This window comes from Artemia franciscana, chromosome 14 (assembly GCF_032884065.1).
Source record: "Artemia franciscana chromosome 14, ASM3288406v1, whole genome shotgun sequence".
NCBI lineage: Eukaryota > Metazoa > Arthropoda > Branchiopoda > Anostraca > Artemiidae > Artemia > Artemia franciscana.
The window spans coordinates 3,224,290-3,244,421 of NC_088876.1; the positions used below are offsets into that span (position 1 = coordinate 3,224,290).

Here is a 20,132-nt window from a genome sequence, read left to right on the forward strand (position 1 = left end):
TTGGAGTTTTAAAAAAATCTGTATTTAAAGTTCGAGCCTTAAGTAACATTATTAAATCACTTTGAACTCAAGAACGATTGAACAGCCATACATCTGAAAATCTATTCTTTTTCGTATATGTCATCTTCATGGATGGTCAAGTAAGGAAGACCTGTGACCTGAAGGTTTAGCCAAAATTGACGTCTGTTACTTGGCATCATGGGGCATAGCTTTTTCACAATAGCTTCCTTTTTTTCTTTAGAAATGCCCCTTGGTGTCGAGTCGAGGTCTGGAATTTTCGTATGGTTGAATAACTTTTTCAGAAAGTCTGAAAGAAGCACCTCATCACACCCAAAGCTGGTGCGGTAAAACATGTTTCTTGATCCTTTTTGGAATTCAGTTTCAACAATAGCAGTCAGGTGAGGCAACTTCATCTTTTTTGTGCATGCTCTCTTCTTTGAAGTCCAATTCCTGAAAGAATTGTCCATAGTGATGGTATTGACTCCTTTCCTGGATCCGTTAACACAAGTTTAAAAATCGCCAAAGTCATGTATCTTGCCCATTTTTTCATTTTCAACTTGATGTTCCCGTGAATTCTGTCTGCTGCGTTATGGGTATGTCCCTTTGTTAGGTATCTCGAAATAATGCACTCCGGCCCAAAAACTTGGTTCACTATTTTTAATAAGGGCTGTGTATAAGACCCAGTTCTTGTTCCGGCCCGAACAATTGTCCATCAAGAATATGAGTGACTTGACGTGTCTTTCACTTGTTGCAGTGATCAATGAGAAGTCCACAATGTTGTCCGCTCCTCTGCCTCGAAACACTTCATGCCATAGCACACAGAATAAGTTTCCTGACCCAACTGGTCCAGCATCTTTCGGGTTTACCTTTGCAAATGTCTTAATAAATACTATCAAATGATTCAAAAAATTGAGTTCCCGGTCAACTCGGGAAGCAAGATCACCTTTTGAAGGTCAACTAAATACACTCTTTTATCAGGACTCCCGTTTTCACTTGCATCTACCTGATACTTGTGAGTAGCTTTCCTAGCCATGTCTATGTGCAGCAACCATTCGTCTCTCCATGGGCTGTTTAGTTCACATGTGGGGCAGACATCAGCTACCGGCATTCTCAAGGATATGTTCATGGTTTTCAAAATTCACCTGTACATTTAGACTGAGAGAGTAACATCGGGATTCTATTTCACGAAATCATCAAACATAAAGTGGATTGTGAGAGAAGAAAGCAAGTGCTTCAAATTCGGGGCTTTTTTCTCTGGTTGTGGGGGGTACAGGGCTTCTCCACTTTTGGCTCTTCTTCGTCCAAGATTTCAGCAAGTGCGGTTGGCAAGTCAGCTGGTTCTATATCTAGGTTTGTTATTACCATAGCTAGAGTTATCTCGTTAAATCCCCCCACATCTATCTCGTCCAGAACAAAAGGCTGCATCAAATGGAAGTTGTTTGTGCTATCGCCAACAGAAGTTTCAAGCTGTACTTGAGAAAATATTATTTTCGTGAACTTCCAGTACGTCTTTCACTTCTTCCATCGCATGTGATAAGGCTGTACAGATATATGTACAGACCAGATAGACAAGACAGACATACAGACTTGACAGACAGACAAGCCACACAGACAGACAAGACAGACAAAAAGACAAGAGAGGCAGACAAACCGGACAGACAGACAGACATACAAAATATACAGACAAACAGACAGACCAGCAGTCAACTTCCAGTACGTCTTTCACTTCTTCCATCACATGTGATAAGGCTGTATAGATAGATGTACAGACCAGATTGACAAGACAGACATACAGACTTGACAGACAGACAAGCCACAAAGACAGACAAGACAGACAAAAAGACAAGAGAGACAGACAAACCAGACAGACAGACTGGACAGATAGAAGGACCAGACTGACAAGAGATAAGGACCGACCAGACATACAGACAGACAAGACAGAGAAACATACCTGACAGACAGACAGACTACCAATACAGAGAGACAGACAGAGAGACTGGCAGAAAAGAAAGACAAACAGACAGACCAGACTGATCAGATAGACGTAGAGATCAGATAGATCAGACAGACAGACAGACAAGATAGACCAGAACGAACAGACAGAGAGACAGAAATACAAGACAGACAAGTCAGATGACAGAGTCAGACAATCAGACGGATCAGATAGACAGACAGATCAGTTAGACAGAGAGACAGACAGATAAGACAGACAGACAGAAAAACAGACCAGATAGAAAGAAATGCCAGACACACCAAACAGACACACAGACAAGACAGACAGACAGAAAAACAGAACAGACAGAAAGGCCTGCCAGACACACCAGACAGACAAGACAGACAGACAGACAAGACAGACAGATAGACCAGAGAGACAGATAGACCATGTACACAAAAAGACAGACAGATGGACCAAACAGACCAGACAGAGAGACGGACCAGAAAGACTAGACAAAAGGACACATCAGACAAACCAGACAGACAGACGGACAAGACAAATCTCTTCCTGTCTTCATGTCTGCTCTTCCTGTTTGTGTGTCTGTCTCTCTCTTGTGTCTGTCTGTCTTGTCTTTCTCTCTCTCTCTCTGTCTGGTCTGTTTGTCAGTCTGGGTTGTATGTCTGTCTGTCCTGTCTGTCTGTCAGATCTTTCTGACTGTCTGGTCTTTCTGTCTGTCTTGTCTTTCTTTTTACCTGTCTGGTCTGTCTGGTCTGTGTGTCGGTCTGGTCTCTTATCTGTCTGGTGTTAAGACAGAAAGACGGACTAGAGAGACAGATTGACCGTAAAGACAGAAAGACAGACAGATAGACCAAATAGAACAGACAGGCAGACAGACCGACACAAAGACAGACAAACCAGACAGACAGATAGACCAGAGAGACCAGACTAAATGAAAAATCAGACAAACCAGACAGAGAGACGGACAAGACATAAAAACAGACCAAACATACAGACAGACCAGACAGAAAGAGAGACAGACAGACAAAAAGACTTACCAGACAGACAGGAAGAACGGAAAGACAGACACATAAAACAGAAATACCAAAGAGACCAGACAGATCAGAAAGACCAGACAGGCAGACAGAAATACAAGAGAGACAGAAAGACCAGACAGACAGAAAGATTAGACAGACAGGACAGATAGACAAACTTTCCTAATAATTGTTCACTTAAATTTACCCTCCCATCTAAAAAGTTACTTGCTGAATTTGTAAATGACAACATAACTTTGGTAGGATGAAAGTATACATCAATATATCCCTTAATACTTTTTTATTTTGTTTCATGATTTTAAAATTGATTCTGTAGGAAATCACATTTTGATTTGTTATTTAGGAAAGTATGAAAAAAAGGCATCATACTATGGAGGCTATTAAATTATATCCTAGCTAAATTATGTTGTCAACTAAGACAAAAATTAGCTATTTTTAACTCTAGTTCTCTTATCTCTCTCATTTGCAAATGTATGGCCTAAATTGTATATGTTTTATGCATTTTTCTATTTCCTTATCTTTATGTAGCCTACCTGCTTAGGTATTAAATCTATTTGAACAAAATAGGGACAATAGCAAAATTTATGGGGCATATATCGATTGAGCTCATTTAGTGGGGAGTCATTGAGAAAGTAAAGTGAATTAGCCTACCTTTAGAAACCATTTAGTCTACACAAAGTAGTCTATGCATTTTATGATTTTTTACAGTTGTTTTAACAATATTATAGTATTTCCTTTGAATGGGCAAAGCAGTACATTAATATTATTTTGTGAATTAGGATGAGTTTCCTTCTGTATTGTCACTGTACTCCCACATCAAAATGTTGATGACAGGATGTATGTTTTTAGCATCTTAATAGCCTAAAATTAAAAAAATAATGAAATTAACCCCTTACAACATGTACTGGATGCACCCACAACCTCTTCTTTTTCGTAATTCTTATACTACATTCAGCATTGCGTCGTCTTTCCTCTGAAAGAGCACCTCCAATCCCCAACTCTTCCAAATCAGAATCCATGTTTTAACTTTTCAAATATTCCACCATCAAAAATATTTTCGGCACTAACTTCTTGCTTACCCTATACATATGGACGCTTCCTGGCGTATGAACACTTTACCTTAGGGTTAGTTCACACTGCTGCGTCAATCCTGACACAATTTTTGTCTGTCGGAAGAGACGTACGATAGAATCGGATGGAGTGTTCACACTGAAACGCAGACTTTTGTGTCGCTGCGACAAGCTCTATTCCATAGTTCCCACCGCTGAGTCAAATCAGACACGATTTTTCAAATCAGATTTTCAAACTGAAGCAATGAGAGCATTAAGCCAAATCCAGAAGAAGGCTATTGCAGCGTATCTAGTGAGTAAGCGAAGAAAGCAGGCAAGTTGTTGCTTTTAGGTTTACATAGGATATATAGCTAAAGTTGGATCACCAGTTTTTTTTGAGAATCCTGTATGACAGGGATGAATGAAGCTGGAAAATAGAAATATTTCAGCTCTAGATAGTGGGGTCCACAAGTGTTTTTGGTAACCAATTTCTTGACAGGCCATTATTCTAATGGCTGATGGCCTATTCTTAAAATCTGGGTGATCTCTCTATGGACTGATGACCTAGTTTGGAATGTGGGTGATCAGTCTATAGAGTGATTGCCTATTCTCTAACTCCTCTCTATGAACTGATGCCCCATGTTGGGTTATCAGCTCACAGAGAGGTCACTTAGTCCAGGCCATCAGTTCTTAGAGAGGCCACCTTAGATTTGGACAATTGAAGTATGGGCTATCAGTCCCTGGAATTATTACCTATCAAAGAAGTGGTCATCGAGAAAAACACGTGGACCCCCTTGGTTCTACAGACCCTAAGATAGTATTCAGTTGATTACTGACACCTACTTGACCCTCTTATAGTTCAATAGAATAGGTGACAGGACTTTCAGTTTTCTAGACAGAGATATTCAAAGGTTTTCCTTCCAAAATAAAATTATCCTAGACAGTAATTATTTGATCCTCTATGAATTTCCCTGGGCAGACAAATCATCCAAAGAACCTGGTGCACAACTGTTGCTAGATGGATAAGTAAGTTTTACAAGCAAGAGAGAAAAAAGTGCAGCTTTGATCTTAATTTGCTAATATTACTTGCTGTATGTACTTAGTACTGTACTTGCAATTTTCATAGTTTCTTCTTAATCTTCTTCTCAGTTCTTTTTTACCTTAATTTTTGTAATTTTCCTGTTTCACCATTGCAATGGAATTCTATGAACCTGTTCTTGATCTTTGTAATATGCCTTTACTGCATTTTGGATATACCTGTCGGCTTCTCTTTGATACTGTACAATAGCATCCTTATTCAGATCAGGTTGCATTTAGCTTTTTCTAAATGTTAGCAAGTCATTTATACCTTATGCTGTCTCTGTTGTTTTTACTTGGTTGGAAAAAATCCAAAGAAAGTTCCCATTGAAAAGAGCCCAAAAGTCAGATTGAATTTGTCAAAGCTTTGAGGTTTCCCCCTTCAGTTTCTTTAAAGAAAAGATTCAAAATTAAGGCTTTGTTCATTTCAATCTTAAGAGTGACCTACATTTGTGACAAGTCATTAAATGGTGGTGAAGGGATACTTTTATTTATTTCTCGAGTTGTTTTCTACATTGATATACATTCCTTATAAATTAATTAGTCATGTCATAGTTCCATTTGCAAGTTTTGACCTAATTTTTAACCCGTGGTCTCAAACTTGCATCTAAATTTATTGAAGCTAAGAAACATAGAACTCCTGTCTGTTTAAAAAAATGTATGCCCATAAAAAGGTTTTACTACACTAAAGTCCTAGGGCCATGGCGATAAAAACAAAACAATGAACATCAACTTGAAAATACTTGACATTACATAAGTATGACAGTCACAAAGAAAAACCATCCACAAAATTTTACTTTTGTGCTCAGTTGCCAACCTGAGCAATGCTCTAAATTCTTAGACCTTGCAAAACATTCACCCCCCATTACATTCACAAGCCATCTCTCATGACCCACACTCTTGTCTACACATCAACAATTCATTGGAAAGGAAGACCCCTGTACAGGCATTTCTTCCTTTGTACATATATTTAATGGGTTTAAAAGAAAGCTTCTATGGCTAAGTCAGTAGGCCAGTAAAGGACCAGGTGTTCCCTTAGCCAGGAAGTACAATATGAAGCTAGGTGCCCACCATTCTATGCTTTTGCATGCCCTTCCTGCTTACTGTCCCCAGATTTCTCTATGTACCCTTTTGAAGTTGGGCCAAATTTGGCTGAGCTTAGAGAGTCACATCACTGACCCCTGTCCCAAAGCAAATAAACTGGTAATGCCAGGAATTCAACATGCGCCCCTTGGACTAAGGATTCTCAAACTAGAGTGCTAGCCACTTTAGGAAGGAACACAAATTTGACCAGAGAACAACAATTATTTGAAAAAAGTAAATATTAAAAAAAAAACTCAAATCATATTTTTCTGCCGTTTTCACTGTTGTCCCATAAACAACGTTTATTTTATTTAGACAAATTACTTTTAAGACAGGTATCAACAAAATTCCATCAGGGATTGTATTTACTTAAGAAACAATCAGCAATATCAATGCTTAGTTTTGAGATATTCTAGTCTGTAAATAATAAAAAAAAGAAAAATTTTATGTTCTATCTGTTTTCCACCAGCTCATTTGAGCAAAATTATTTGTGGCAGCAATATGCCCATGGATGGCTTAGAATATCTCTAAAATGCTTTAAACAGAAGTTATTTAAAAAAAAAACAATTATAATGATCAGCAAGAAGAATATTAACATAACTCCTTAGAAGAATTTAAAACTCTAGAATAAATCAAATCAGGTTCTCAAGCTGAAGCAATGAGAGTGTTAAGCCAAATTCAGAAAAGGCTATTGCACTTTATCTACTGAGTAAACGAAGAAAGCAGGCAAGCTGTTGCTTTTAGGATTACGTAGGATATATAGCTAAAGCTGGGTCACCATTTTTTTTGAAAATCTTGTATGACAGGGATGAATGAAGCTGGAAAATAGAAATATTTGTTCTAGACAGTGGGGTCCACAAGTTTTTTTGGGTAACCACTCATTTAACAGGTCATTATTTTAGGGATTGGTGACTCATTCTTGAAGTCTGGGTGATCTCTCTATAAAGTGTTGACCTAGTCAAGAATATGGGTGATCAGTCTATAGAGTGATGGCCTATTTTCTAAATCTGGGTAACATCTCTATGGACTGATGACCCTGTCTGGGTCATCAGTTCACAGAGAGGTGACCTAGAGCAGGCCATCGGCCCCTGGAATTATCACCTATCAAAAAAGTGGTCATCCAGGAAACCTTCTGGACACCACTGGTTCTACAGACCTAAGAAAGTATTAACTTGATCAGTGACACCTTTCTGACCCTCTTATAGTTCAAGAGAATAGGTAACAGGACTTACAGTTTTCTAGACAGAGATATTCAAAGGTTTTCCTTCCAAAATCAGATTCTCCTAGACAGTAATTATTTACTCCTCTATGGGATTTCCCTGGGCAGAAGAATCATCCAAAGAGCCTGGTGCACAACTGTTGCAAAATGGATGTTAGTTTAACAAGCATGAGAGAAAAAAGTCCAGCTATGATCTTATTAATTTGCTAATATTACTTGCTGTATGCACTTAATACTGTACTTGCAATTTTCAAAGTTTCTTTTTAATCTTCTTCTCAGTTCTTTAGCTTAATTTTTGCAATTTTCTAGTTTCTTTACCACTCCAATGGTATTCTATGAACCTGTTCTTGTAGGTTCTTGTTCTTTGTAATGTGCCTTTACTGCAATTGGGATATACTTGTAGGCTTCTCTCTGATACTCTACAATAGCATCTTTATTTAGATCAGGTTGCATGTTGATTTTTCTAAATGTATGCAAGTCTCTTAAGTCTTGAAAGTAAGTTACTGCTTTACATCCCGGTATAAATCACTAAACAAATCTGGGTACAGGCTATGCTAAATGTATGAAAGTCTCTTAAGCCTTGAAAGTAAGTTACTGCTTTACATCCCGGTATAAATCACTAAATAAAGCTGGGTACAGGCTATGCTACAAAAGGCTCATAATAACCTCATCTACAGAAAAACAGCTAAGAAAAATAATGGATTTAAAAAAAATTGAGTTTGCCCTTTGCTATTTTGCAACAATTATAAGTGTTTCCTGTTTCACTATGCTTGTCAAGGGCTTGAAAATGTTCACTATCAAAGATCTATTCCAGCTTTCTTTTCATAGAGACCTATGTTTATATTCTTTGTTTCTTATAGGAGCAGCTATATGGAAGTGCAAAACAAGCTACACGGAGGTGGTGGGTCAGACCAGTCCTTAGAAAAAGATAAATAGATGGTGCCTTCAGCAAATTGGTGCAGGATCTAGAAAAGGAAGATCCACAATGGTATTTCGAATACCTTAGAACGACTCCTTCAAAATTCAAGGAACTCTTAGCAATTGTTAAAAGCAAGATTGAGAAGAAACATACCAATTGGAGGAGACCTATTTCAGCAGCTAAGAGACTTGCACTGACCATCAGGCTTCTTGCTACAAGAGTGTCAAAGAGGTCTTTGTCCTACCAGTATTTGATTGGCCGTTCGACAGTGACTCTTATAGTGGCAGAAACGACAGAGGCCATTTGGACTAGTATGAAAAGCCAGTGTTTGAAGCCACCAACCAAATCCACGTTCCAGACAATCGCTGACAAGTTTCTGAGGCGGTGGAACTTTCCAAACTGCATAGGAGCAATCGATGGAAAATATATCAGATTGAGATGCTCAGAAAACATTGGCTCTACGTATTTCTGCCACAAGAGATTCTTTAGTGTTGTACTGATGGCAGTTGTGGATGCTGACTATAAGTTTCAGTTTGTAGACGTTAGAGCAGAGGGTAGTGCTGGTGACTCAAGTATATTTGCCAGGTCATCGTTTGGGCGTGTCATTCTGAACGGAACAATTGAAACTCCCGAGCCTAAGCCCATCCCGAATGGGACCATCTTACCACATGTTTTCGTAGCTGACGAGGCATTCCCCTTGAAAATGAACATAATGAGACCATTTCCATGTGGCTTGAGTGTAGCTGACAGGCAGAAAAGGGTCTACAATTACCGTTTGTCTCGAGCTCGCTTAGTTGTAGAAAACGCATTTGAAATCTTAGCTGCACGTGGGCGTATTTTTAACTCACCTATTGATTGCAAACTTGAAACAGTTGATTCAATAGTCAAAGCTTGCTGATGCTTGCACAATTTCGTAATGAGCGAGAACTCGCAGCATTGTCCAATTCACTTCGTAGATGCCCAGAGTGGAAACAGGGAGATTATCCCTGGTGCCTGGAGAACCATGGTCTCTGATAACTGGCTTCAGCGGCAGCAACGTCAGGGAGCAAACAATTTCGCAGTTACTCCCATGACAATAAGTTTATAAGAAATCTGATTAATAGACAATTTCAAAAGAAGCTCCTGAATTTTAAATTTGATTAAAGCTTTCTTTGTGTCACTTATTTTTTTAATATCTGCAGCTAGAACAAGACAAAAATCTCGTCTAGGTCTTGCTCCTTTCCAACAATACCGATCAGATCTCTCTCGAATTCTGACTTTGAACACTATCCCTGCAAAGCTTTCTTTCTCTTCGGGGTGGGGGACCTGGGCTGAGCAAATGAGCACGACGATGTCCTACCATTTGGGGATTCAAACAAGATAGGATTGGTTTCTTCCACATAGTCTAACTGGACCTGGCCACCGTCTGCATATATGACATTTTCTTTGGGTTCCTTTGTCTCTTGGATATCTCCGCCTGACCCAACTTCAGCCTTAAAAAAGTAAAAACTACATCCAAATGACATATTTACCGATTAAGCTGATAACCGTTTTTCAGTCTGCTCTTAACTGTTCATGTTTGTCTTTAAAGTGGCAAAAAACGCAGTAGTACAGCAGACGCTAGCAAAAACTTAAGACATGAAAAATACTGGAAAAACATAAAAGCTTTCAATGACACAGCCACAAATACATTTAGGCTAATCCTAAAGTTTTTAGCCCTATTGATAACATCATTACGCGGTGTTGGAACGCGTAATATCATATTCCTTGTAGCATCAACAATCCCAAGAGAAGAAAGATCAATGGTATATTAATGAGTTTCAGGCTTTCAGTTTTGTAAATATATTCATCCTTCCATATATTCTGGATGCCTTCTTGCGGTTTCCATTGTTCTGCTCGTAGTTAACTACTATCCGGAATGGGATTATTGTGTAATTGAATATAGCGGGTGAACTGGCAGTCAGAATTGAATTAAAATTGGACCAAAGATGTGTAATGGTCCATGGTCCAAATCAAGTTGTAGGATGAAGACCCTAGCTCAAGAAGGGCAAGGAAAAGTCGGATTTAAACATTGAAAAGTTTAAATATTGATTTAGTTTATTCTAACTTATTGAGTTGTAACTTTGATCAAGAATTTGAGAAAATATGCCCAATATAACACATAATTCCAAGTTCTGAGATTAATAACTCAAATAGGGCAAAGGGAAGGGTGTTTAAAGTGTTAAAAAAGTTGGGTTTTTTGCTATTTTTAGAATAATGAACCAGTGGAGTGATGGCTTTGAATAAAATTTAGAACTGCAACATATGCCTTATGCAATGATGTTCTGTGATTTAGATTCCAGGTCAAAAAGGGAGAGGGAGATATAGTCTTAAGTTTTGTTTGATAGCATAGTAGTGAATGGAGTGCCAGATTTAAGTGAAAGTTGAAACAAAGATGACTGACACCATTAATAATATTAAACTCTGATATGAAGACCTTAAGTAAAATCAGGCAAACGCTGAGTCTTTCAGTGTGTTTGCATTACTTTTGAAAGGAGTATCAGATTTGAATGAAAGTTGGAAGAAATATTCATAGCAAAATGCCACTCCACTGGGTCCAGCTAGAATTTGCTACACTCGTTTAATCAGAAATAACTAAAACAATTTCTACATATTCATTATCATGGTAAGAAGTGTACAGTAGGGCATAATTTTCTACCTTCACATCATATTTACTAATTAACAAACTGCTGAATTTACTTACCCTAATTGGTAACTCAAAGTTTGACTGTGTTGGTCTAAATGAAATATGGTCACTCAGGAATTTCATGTGGTTGTACCATTTCCAGGGCTTCTTCTCCTTCACTGCTGCTGATCCACTCTTTGTCGGCATGTGAAAGCGTTTCTCTCTCATATATCAATCTCTTAGAGAACACCACATTTTTGACATTCTTGTGCTGAAACAAATGATAAAGAATGTCAACTTTAGCAAAAGAAAACCAGCCATACTGCCAGGGGTAAGCTGATTTTTGTATCATCCATGACACTTATTATTTGAATTACTTACATCCTTGTTAAATATATTTAAATCTTACACTATAACAAACACATAAAAACTATAAATAAAAACACATAAAAACTATATATAAAATTACACTATAAGAAGTATCTAAACTTTTTCGTGCTGGGATTCTTTTCGCAGGTGCTGGAATAGCAAGCTGGTGGGTAAATAAAAAGTATAAAGCGTCCAAAACGGATGAAGGTTCCCCAGATAATGAAGGGATGAAAAATGAGGCCGACAATTTTCACAGTGGTAAAAATGTCAAAAACCTTTCCGATGCGTGTTTTACAATGTACGAAGTGTTATTTGCTACTTTATCACCTAAGATACAAAAATCTGAAGAGGATAGATTGCAAGAATTGACAAATGTCGTTAAGAAAGGGGCAAACGTCAATGCACAAAGTACTAGTGACAACAATAACACTCCATTACATATAGCTACTCTTAATGGCTATAAAAGTGTTGTTACATATCTTCTAGGTTATCCTAGCATAAAAACTGATATCAAAAAGGGAAAAAGTTTAACCGCATTGAACCTAATAGAAAAAAGACTAAAAATCAAAAACTTGAAAAACAGGAAGATTTATGAAGATATAAAACGAATCCTGGAAGATCATTGTAGCCCTGTTCAAAAAACTGATCAGGCTTTAAGAGGTGAAATGGCAAACAAGTACGAAGATATGGTGTTCTATATTTTAGAGACTGCAGGAAGAACAAAATTGCAGAATAGTAAATTTAAGATTGGCAGGGGAGTAACTCAGGAATATCATGTGGCTGTACCATTTCCAGGGCTTCTTATCCTTCACTGCTGCTGATACACTTTTTGTCAGCATGTGAAAGCGTTTCTCTCTCATATATCAATCTCTTAGAGAACACCACATTTTTGACATTCTTGTGCTGAAACAAATGATATAGAATGTCAACTTTAGCAAAAGAAAACCAGCCATACTGCCAGGGGCAAGCTGGCTTTTGTATCATCTATGACACTTATTATTTGAATTACTTACATCCTTGTTAAATATATTTAAATCGTACACTATAACAAACATTTTCCACTAGTTTTTGTGCTATAAGTGTTGTGTATGCAACTTTTTCCTTTCTGCTTTTCAGCAGTTTTCAAGACTTATGATGAAGCAGGAAAGTGTTTCCAGGAATCTTACAAAAACCAGCCTCATGTACAAGGCATAAAAAGAGTATTTCGGGCTAATTCTGTGTACAGGGCAGATATTAGATGGAAAACAAGGAACATGGGTAGGCCTACTTATAGGATAGAAATTAGATAATGGAAAAATGAGATATGGTTTTAATCTATTATTTAGTTCCCTAGAATAGTAAGAAATAGAGCTAGGGCTCCTCTGAAGGAAACATATTAATACAAAAAAACTATTGTCATAAAATTCCTTGCTTTATGCTCCTTCCAAATATCATAGCTACTTTTAGTAACAATATACCTCACCCCCTGATGGTTCCAGGTAAGTTTTGTATTTCCCTAAGAAATATACAACTAAAAGAAAACAGTAAAATAGCAAGATTCTTATTTATGATATGCAACAAATTTTCTATTAATTAAATTATAAAATTTCCTTCATTTTTTAAATCCAATATCCAATAGCCTACAAAAAAAATAATATTATGCAATTCGATATAGGTCTAAAGGTTTTGATATGCCAAGAGACCCATTCACAAGAATAGAATTGATTTTGTAGATTTGCTACTTAAGGTTTACTATAGGGCAGAAATCAGTTAGGAGGAAAATCAAGTATATTATTAGATTATCTGTTCAGTTCTCTTTTCAAAGAAAATAACCACTACCATTGCAATTAAACAACATACTATAGGATACCCTAGAATATGCTACTAACATTGCTGACTTTATCAATTTGCTAGCTAAGATTTAATATAGGGCAGAAATCAGGTAGGAGGAAAAACATGTATATTATCGCTTTATCTATTCTGTTCTCTTCTAAAATATAACAATAAATACCATTACAATTGAACAACAGCCCCCTCTAAATGGAGCTAAGTATAGCTAGGCGTAGACAAGGACTAACTGTTCATTTTACCAAATTAAGGCAATGTAACAAAGAAAAAAAAACATACACAAATCCTATGCATTTAATCTCTGGTTAGATCAGGCAGTTAGTGCCAGGGGTGGATCTAGAAAAAAATCATGGGGGGGGGGCACTGGACCAAGTGCACCAATGTGATGGATATATCTTGCAATTGTAAAACCCTATGTCTAATGAAAAATATGTTAACACAGAAAATTGATAATTTGAGTAACACTTGGAGACCAACTAATCAAAATACATCTCTAGTGGAGTAGGTCAGGGTCCTGGTGCCAGAAGGCCATCAGTATTTGACATGGAGTATCTAAAGTTGGCAATGGGGCCCACAGGTTTCTTATGACCGCAATAGAGATCAAAGGTTGTCACTAGATTCAAGGGTTGAATTTTCTTTGACCATTAAATCTATAGCAAGACCTGGATGGCAGTCCCTTTACTGGTATAGCCATTAAAAGCAGGTTAGGCTAGGAGCCGAATAGAAATGGTGGCAATCAACTTATGGTTTGAGGTTTCAGGGAACATCGCTCCAAGATCCAGGTAAAGTTACAAATCTACCAATATCTAGTCTGAAGATGATCTGGTAAAATTCTAGTTGATTGACTTCTTGTTATTTCAGAAATTGGTTAGGTTAGAAAAATGAAACTTTTAGGGATGAATCTACCGACTAAAGTATGTCCCAGAAAGGTGTTTTGAAGTACCATGCTCTACTCCATCTCCCTCTAGAGAATTCACTTTCCTAACCTAATCACTTTCTAAGATAGCAAAAGTTGTGTGAGATAAGCAAAAGTTTCTAAGATAGCAAAAGTTGTGAAGCTGAAAACACTTCTGTTGTACTTCATTCAAGCCGAAGATCTATTTTATAAGATTTCACTTTTATACCATACATATTTTTGAAGGTCATCAAAGGTCAGGGCCCTCTAGAGGGAGAGGGAGTAGAGGTAGGTACTTCAAAATACCTTCCTGGGACATACTCTAGCCTGTAGAGCCATCCCTGAAAGTTTCATTTTCCTAACCTAACTGATTTCCAGGATAGCAAGAAGTCAAATCAACTAAAATTCTACCAAATGTTGTTTTGTCAAATTTTCAATAGGCATAAAACTGTCATGTAAGCAAATTTTAGGGCTCTCTAGAGGGAGAAGGAGTAGAAGTAGGTACTTTCAAATACCTTCCCCTTATATACATTAGCCTGTAGACCCATCCCGGAAAGTTTCATTTTCCTTACCTAACCCCTTTCTGAGATAGCAAGAAGTCACTCAACTAGAATCTTACTGTTGTTTTGTACAAGAAAAGTAAAAGATGACTCACTTAGGGCTCCCCAATGATAATAGCCTACTGAGTATCTCTAGCTACCTATAATAGCAAGAATTGTTAAGGAAATAATTGTATCAATAACTAAGTGTTGATTATTGACTTACATGAATAAACATAATGACTATACTAGAATTTAACTAAAAGGTGGTAAAATATATGGTAGATCTAATTGGTCCAAACATTCAAGACCTATAAACACAACTGCTTTATAATCTCAATTCTTTGTGTTTCTGATTCTTAGCAGCAGCTTGGCAATGGAAAATCTCAGTTCTATTGGCCTACTAGATTTGGTCTAGATAGGTCTGGAGACATTTAAATTTTATTTTCTCTACAGTTAGATTTAGCGTATCAGGGTATATGGATTATGTTACAAATCTAGTGATCCCCCAATTTGCATGATCACTAGATTTTCAAAGGTCAAAGAAAATTCGATCCTTGAATCTAGTGAAGACCTTTGATCTTGATTGCCATCATAAGAAAGTCATGGACCCAACTTATTCTTAGGCATAGGCCTACCAAAGAGTATAGTAAATGCTAGATAAATGCCCTGTGTCTGACTTAGGCCATCCAAAATCAGGATTTTGTTGTAGATTGCTAGTGACCCTTAGAAATTTGAACTAAATATAGCCTACAAAAATTTAGTAGACATGCTTACCACTAACACCAACTTCCCCTGAGACCGTTTCCCAGGCCTTTAACACAAGGTGTTTTTTGGAGTGATCACTCATATTCTTTGAAAAAAATATGGCACCTAACAGCCATAATTAGTTTCTCAGTCACCTCCATTATTTTTTTTTACTTTCTTAGATCAGAACAAGGCATGCGACTTGTCGCAAAAAGTTGAAATTATTGAACGCATGCGATTTGTCGTAGGAGTTAAAATTATGAACGCATTTTTCATTGCAGCAAAACGCATGGTTTTGCTTCGTATGTCACATGATTTTTGTCATTATCATCAACATCGTACAACTTTGCGCGAAATCGCAGCAGTTTGAACTAAGGGTGTGTTCCAGCTGATGGTTTTTCAGTAACTGCAGTTACTGCGCGGTAACTGCCCATTTTTAACTGCAGTAGAACCAGTGGGAACGGCACAGTAAGCTGACTAGCAGTAGCGTCATTTTCAAATTAAATACACGTGTTTAAATTTAAGGGACAGTTCAATGCTGATTGGTATAATTTTTTAATTCTTTGTGTTTCAGAGCATTTAGAGAGGTTCTAAGCTAACCACGGGCATTTGGTTGTCACAAATGATTTTGCTCAAATGAGCTGGTGAAAAATAAATAGAACATATACATTTTCTCTTTTTTTATTATTTCGAGACTAGAATATCACAAAGCTAAGCATTCACATAGCTTGATTGTATCTTAAGGAAATACAATCCCTGATGGAGTTTTGTTGTTACCTGTCTTAACTTGATTTGTCTAAATAAAATGGGCCTATAGCATTTACAGGATAGTAGTGGGACAACTATAGTAAGTTTTTTTTTCAATATTCTACTTTTTTTCAAATAATTATTGTTCTCAGGTCAAATTTGTGTTCCTTGCTAAGTGGTAGGCGCTCTGGGTTGGAATGCTTTGTCCAAGGGGTACAAGCTTAATTCCTGGCATTGTCAGTTTATTTGGTTTTGGATAGGGGTTGGTGATATGACTAACCTCAGCTAGAATTGGCCCAACTTTAAATGAGTAGAGATGGAAATCTAGGGACAGTAAGAAGAAAGGGCATGCAAGAGCATAGGCTGGCTGGTCCCTAGCTTCCTATTGCACTACCTGGCTAAAGAACCACCAGGTCCTTTACTGGCCTACTGGCTTAGCCATAGAAACTTTCTTTCAAACCCATTAAATATAAGTAGAAATGAAGAATACCAGTATGATGGTCCTTCTATTTCCCTGAAATGTGGATGTATGGACAAGAGTGTGGGTCATGAGAGATAGCTTGTGAATGTAATTGGGGTGAATGTTCTGCAAGATTAAAAAAAAAATTATGACAGTTGCTCAGGTTGGCAACTGAACACTGAAGTATAATTTTGTTAATTGTTTTTCTTTGTGACTATTATGCTTATTTAATGTCAAGTATTTTAAAGTTAATCTTCTTTAATTTGTTTTTAATTGCCATGGCCCTAGGGCTTAAATACAATAAAACCTACTTATATCCATTGATTTTCTTTAAATAGATAGGAGTTCTATGTTTCCTAGCTTCAGTAAATTTAAATGTAATTGTGAGACCAGGGATTACAAAGTAGGGGAAAACTTGCAAATGAACCTCTGGTATCAATAAAAATTTGTAAGAAATGGATATCAATTTGATATTCATAATGAATATCAATTTAAAGATTAAAAAAAACTGTTAGAAAACAAAGAAGACAAATGAATAAACAAAAGTATCCCTTTACAACCATTTAATGAATTGTCACAAATATAGGTCACCCTTAAGATTGAAATGAACAAAGCTTCAATTATGAATCCATTTTCCTTTAAACAGACTGAAGGGGCAAACCTCCAAGCTTTGACAAATTCAATCTCACTTTTGAGCAATCTCACCTTTCCTTTTCAAAGGAAAATTTCTTTGGATGTTTCCCATCCAACTAAAAACAACACGGACAGCATCAGGTACAAGTAATTTTCTACTTAGCCTACATACCAAAGGGAAAAGCATGCATCTCTATACTATAATTTACCTCCAACCTGCCTAATGTGCAAATATATAGCCAAAATTATGTAGTTCCAATGTATTCTGCCACCTTTTCCCCCATTCTTGCTTTGTCACAGTTGCTTCAATTAACAGGGAGTTAAAGGTTGAGGGATAGATTGGCAGAATCAATGGGAAAAATGTAACTTCAGCTATATATATATTTTTGAAGGTCATCAAAGATCAGGGCCCTATAGAGCAAGAATGAGTAGAGATGTGTAATTTGAAATACCTTCCGAGGACATACTTTAGCCTGTAGACCCATCCCTGAAAGTTTCATTTTAGGCTATCTATTAGCAAGTAGGTTAAATCAATGAATAACTTATTATTTAATTTAAAGATTTCCATGTTTTCTGGCATAACAAGGCATAATTATTACCTTAAATTGCCATTTGGAATCATTCTAAGGATTGAATTCTTCCAAGTAACATTGAGGCTCCATTAAATTGCCAAGATGGGAGCATTCTAAGTATTGACTCCTTTTAGGCTCTGTAAACAGGCCTAGGTGAAGTATTACAGATAAGTTGAGGATTATGGGCTGCCAAATTATTATTCTGAGACTGTCTTTAATCCTATTGAAGAAGTAGGCTAGGGTAGACTATTCAGAGTCTATTCAAAAGGATGGTAATTTTATCCAGTAAAATTCTAGTTGATTGACTTCTTGCTATCACTGAAAGGGGTTAGGTTAGGACAGACGGCCAGACCAGATAATAAGACAGACAGAAACTCAGAGAGACACACCAGAAAGACAAACAAACAAACAGACCAGACTGACAGAAAGACAGACAGACAAGACTGACAAACAAACAGAACGGACAGAAAGACAGACTAGACAGACAGACAGACAAAAAAAAAAAAACAGACAGACAAACAGAACAGATATACTAGAAAGACCAGACAGACCAGACAAACAGACGAAAGACACAGAAAGACAAGACAAAAAGACAGACAAGGCAGACAGACATACCAGACAGACAGACAGACAGACCAGACAGACAAGACAGACCGACAGACCAAACAAACTGAGAGAAAAGACAGACATAAAAGACACAAAAAGAGACAGTACAGACAAAAGAACCAAATAGACAAACAGACCAGACAAACAGACAGAAAGACAGACAGACTGAACAGAGAGACGGACCATACTGACAAAAAGACAGACAGACAAAAATACAGACAGACAGATGGACAAGAAAGAAAGAAAGACTAGACAGAAAGAGAGACTAGACAGACAGACAAACAAGACAGACGGACGAACCAAGCAGACAGACAGAATAGTCAGACACAAACAACAGACATACTGACAATACAGACATACAGACAGACATGACAGACAGACAAGACAGACCAAAAGGACCAGACAGATCAGAAAAACAGACAAGTGAAACAGGAAGACAAGACAGACCGATATACCATATAGACAGGGAGACAGACCAGACAGAAAGACTGACCAGAACGACGGAGGGACCAGACAGGCAAACCAACCAGAGAGACAAACGAATCAGACAGACAGACCAGGCAGAAGGGAAAGACAGACAAAATGACGGACATATAAGACAGACAGACAGACAGACAGATAGAAAGACCACCCATACAGAGCGGAAGACCATATAGACCAAAGGGAAAGACAGGCAAGACAAAACGACAGGCGAGACAGACATACAGACCATACACAGAGACAAACAGACCAGAAAGACAGAAAGACGAAAATGAAAAACACACCAGACAGAAAGACGGACAGACATACCAGAGAGACAGAAACACTGGACAGAAAAACAGACTCAACAGACAAGACCGACAGCCAGACCAGATAGAAGGACAGACAAAAACTCTGACCGACAGACCAACTTACAAATAGACAGACAGACCAGACAGAGTGACATATAAGACAGACAGACAGTCAAACTTGACAGAGAGAAAGATAGAAAAGACTAACAGAGAGACAAAATAGACAGAAAGACCAGATAGACACCCAGACCAGACTGACACAGAAAGACAAGACAGACGCACAAACTTGACAAGCAGACAGATTAGAAACACAACACCAGACTGACAGAAAGAGAGACAGACAGACATACAGACGGACCAAACAGACAGACAACTCAGACAGAAAGACAAACCATACAGAAAGATAAACCAGACACACAGACAACCAAGACAGACAGACAGACTAGACAAATAGACAGATTGACAAGACAGACAGACAGAAAGACAAGACATACTGACCAGATAGGCAGACTAGACACGCAAACATACCAGACAGACAAACAGACCAGACGAACAAGGCAGACAGACAGATAGACAGACATGGCTGACAGACAGACAGATAGAACATCGGAAAAACAGACAGACGGACAGACAGACATACCAGACAGAAACACGGACAGGACAGACAGACAAACAGACCAGACAGACAGACAGACAGACAAGACAGACGAGACAGACAAACAGGCAGACAAACAGACAGACAGACAGATCGACCAGACAGACAGAGAGACAGACAGACAAAAGAGACGGAGAGACCATACACACAGACAGACCGGACGAAAGGACAGACGAGAAAGACAGACCGACCCGACAGAAAGACAGACAAGAAACATAGACTGACCAGACAGACAGAAATGAAAGAGAGACGGACCTGATAGACCGGAAAGACCATACAGAAAGTGAGACCAGACAGTCAAAAAGACAGATAGACCAGACAGACAGATATACG

At 37.8% G+C, this 20,132-nt stretch overlaps 1 protein-coding gene across 1 annotated transcript; it reads left to right on the forward strand.

Moving 5' to 3' along the window:
- Nucleotides 1-4,302: 4,302 nt before the first annotated feature.
- On the forward strand, nucleotides 4,303-9,233 carry LOC136035866 (uncharacterized). The gene is made up of 2 exons (XM_065717824.1): nucleotides 4,303-4,371; nucleotides 8,445-9,233. Exons 1-2 carry the CDS (start codon nucleotides 4,303-4,305, stop codon nucleotides 9,231-9,233), a joined length of 858 nt encoding a protein of 285 aa, XP_065573896.1.
- Nucleotides 9,234-20,132: the final 10,899 nt, after the last annotated feature.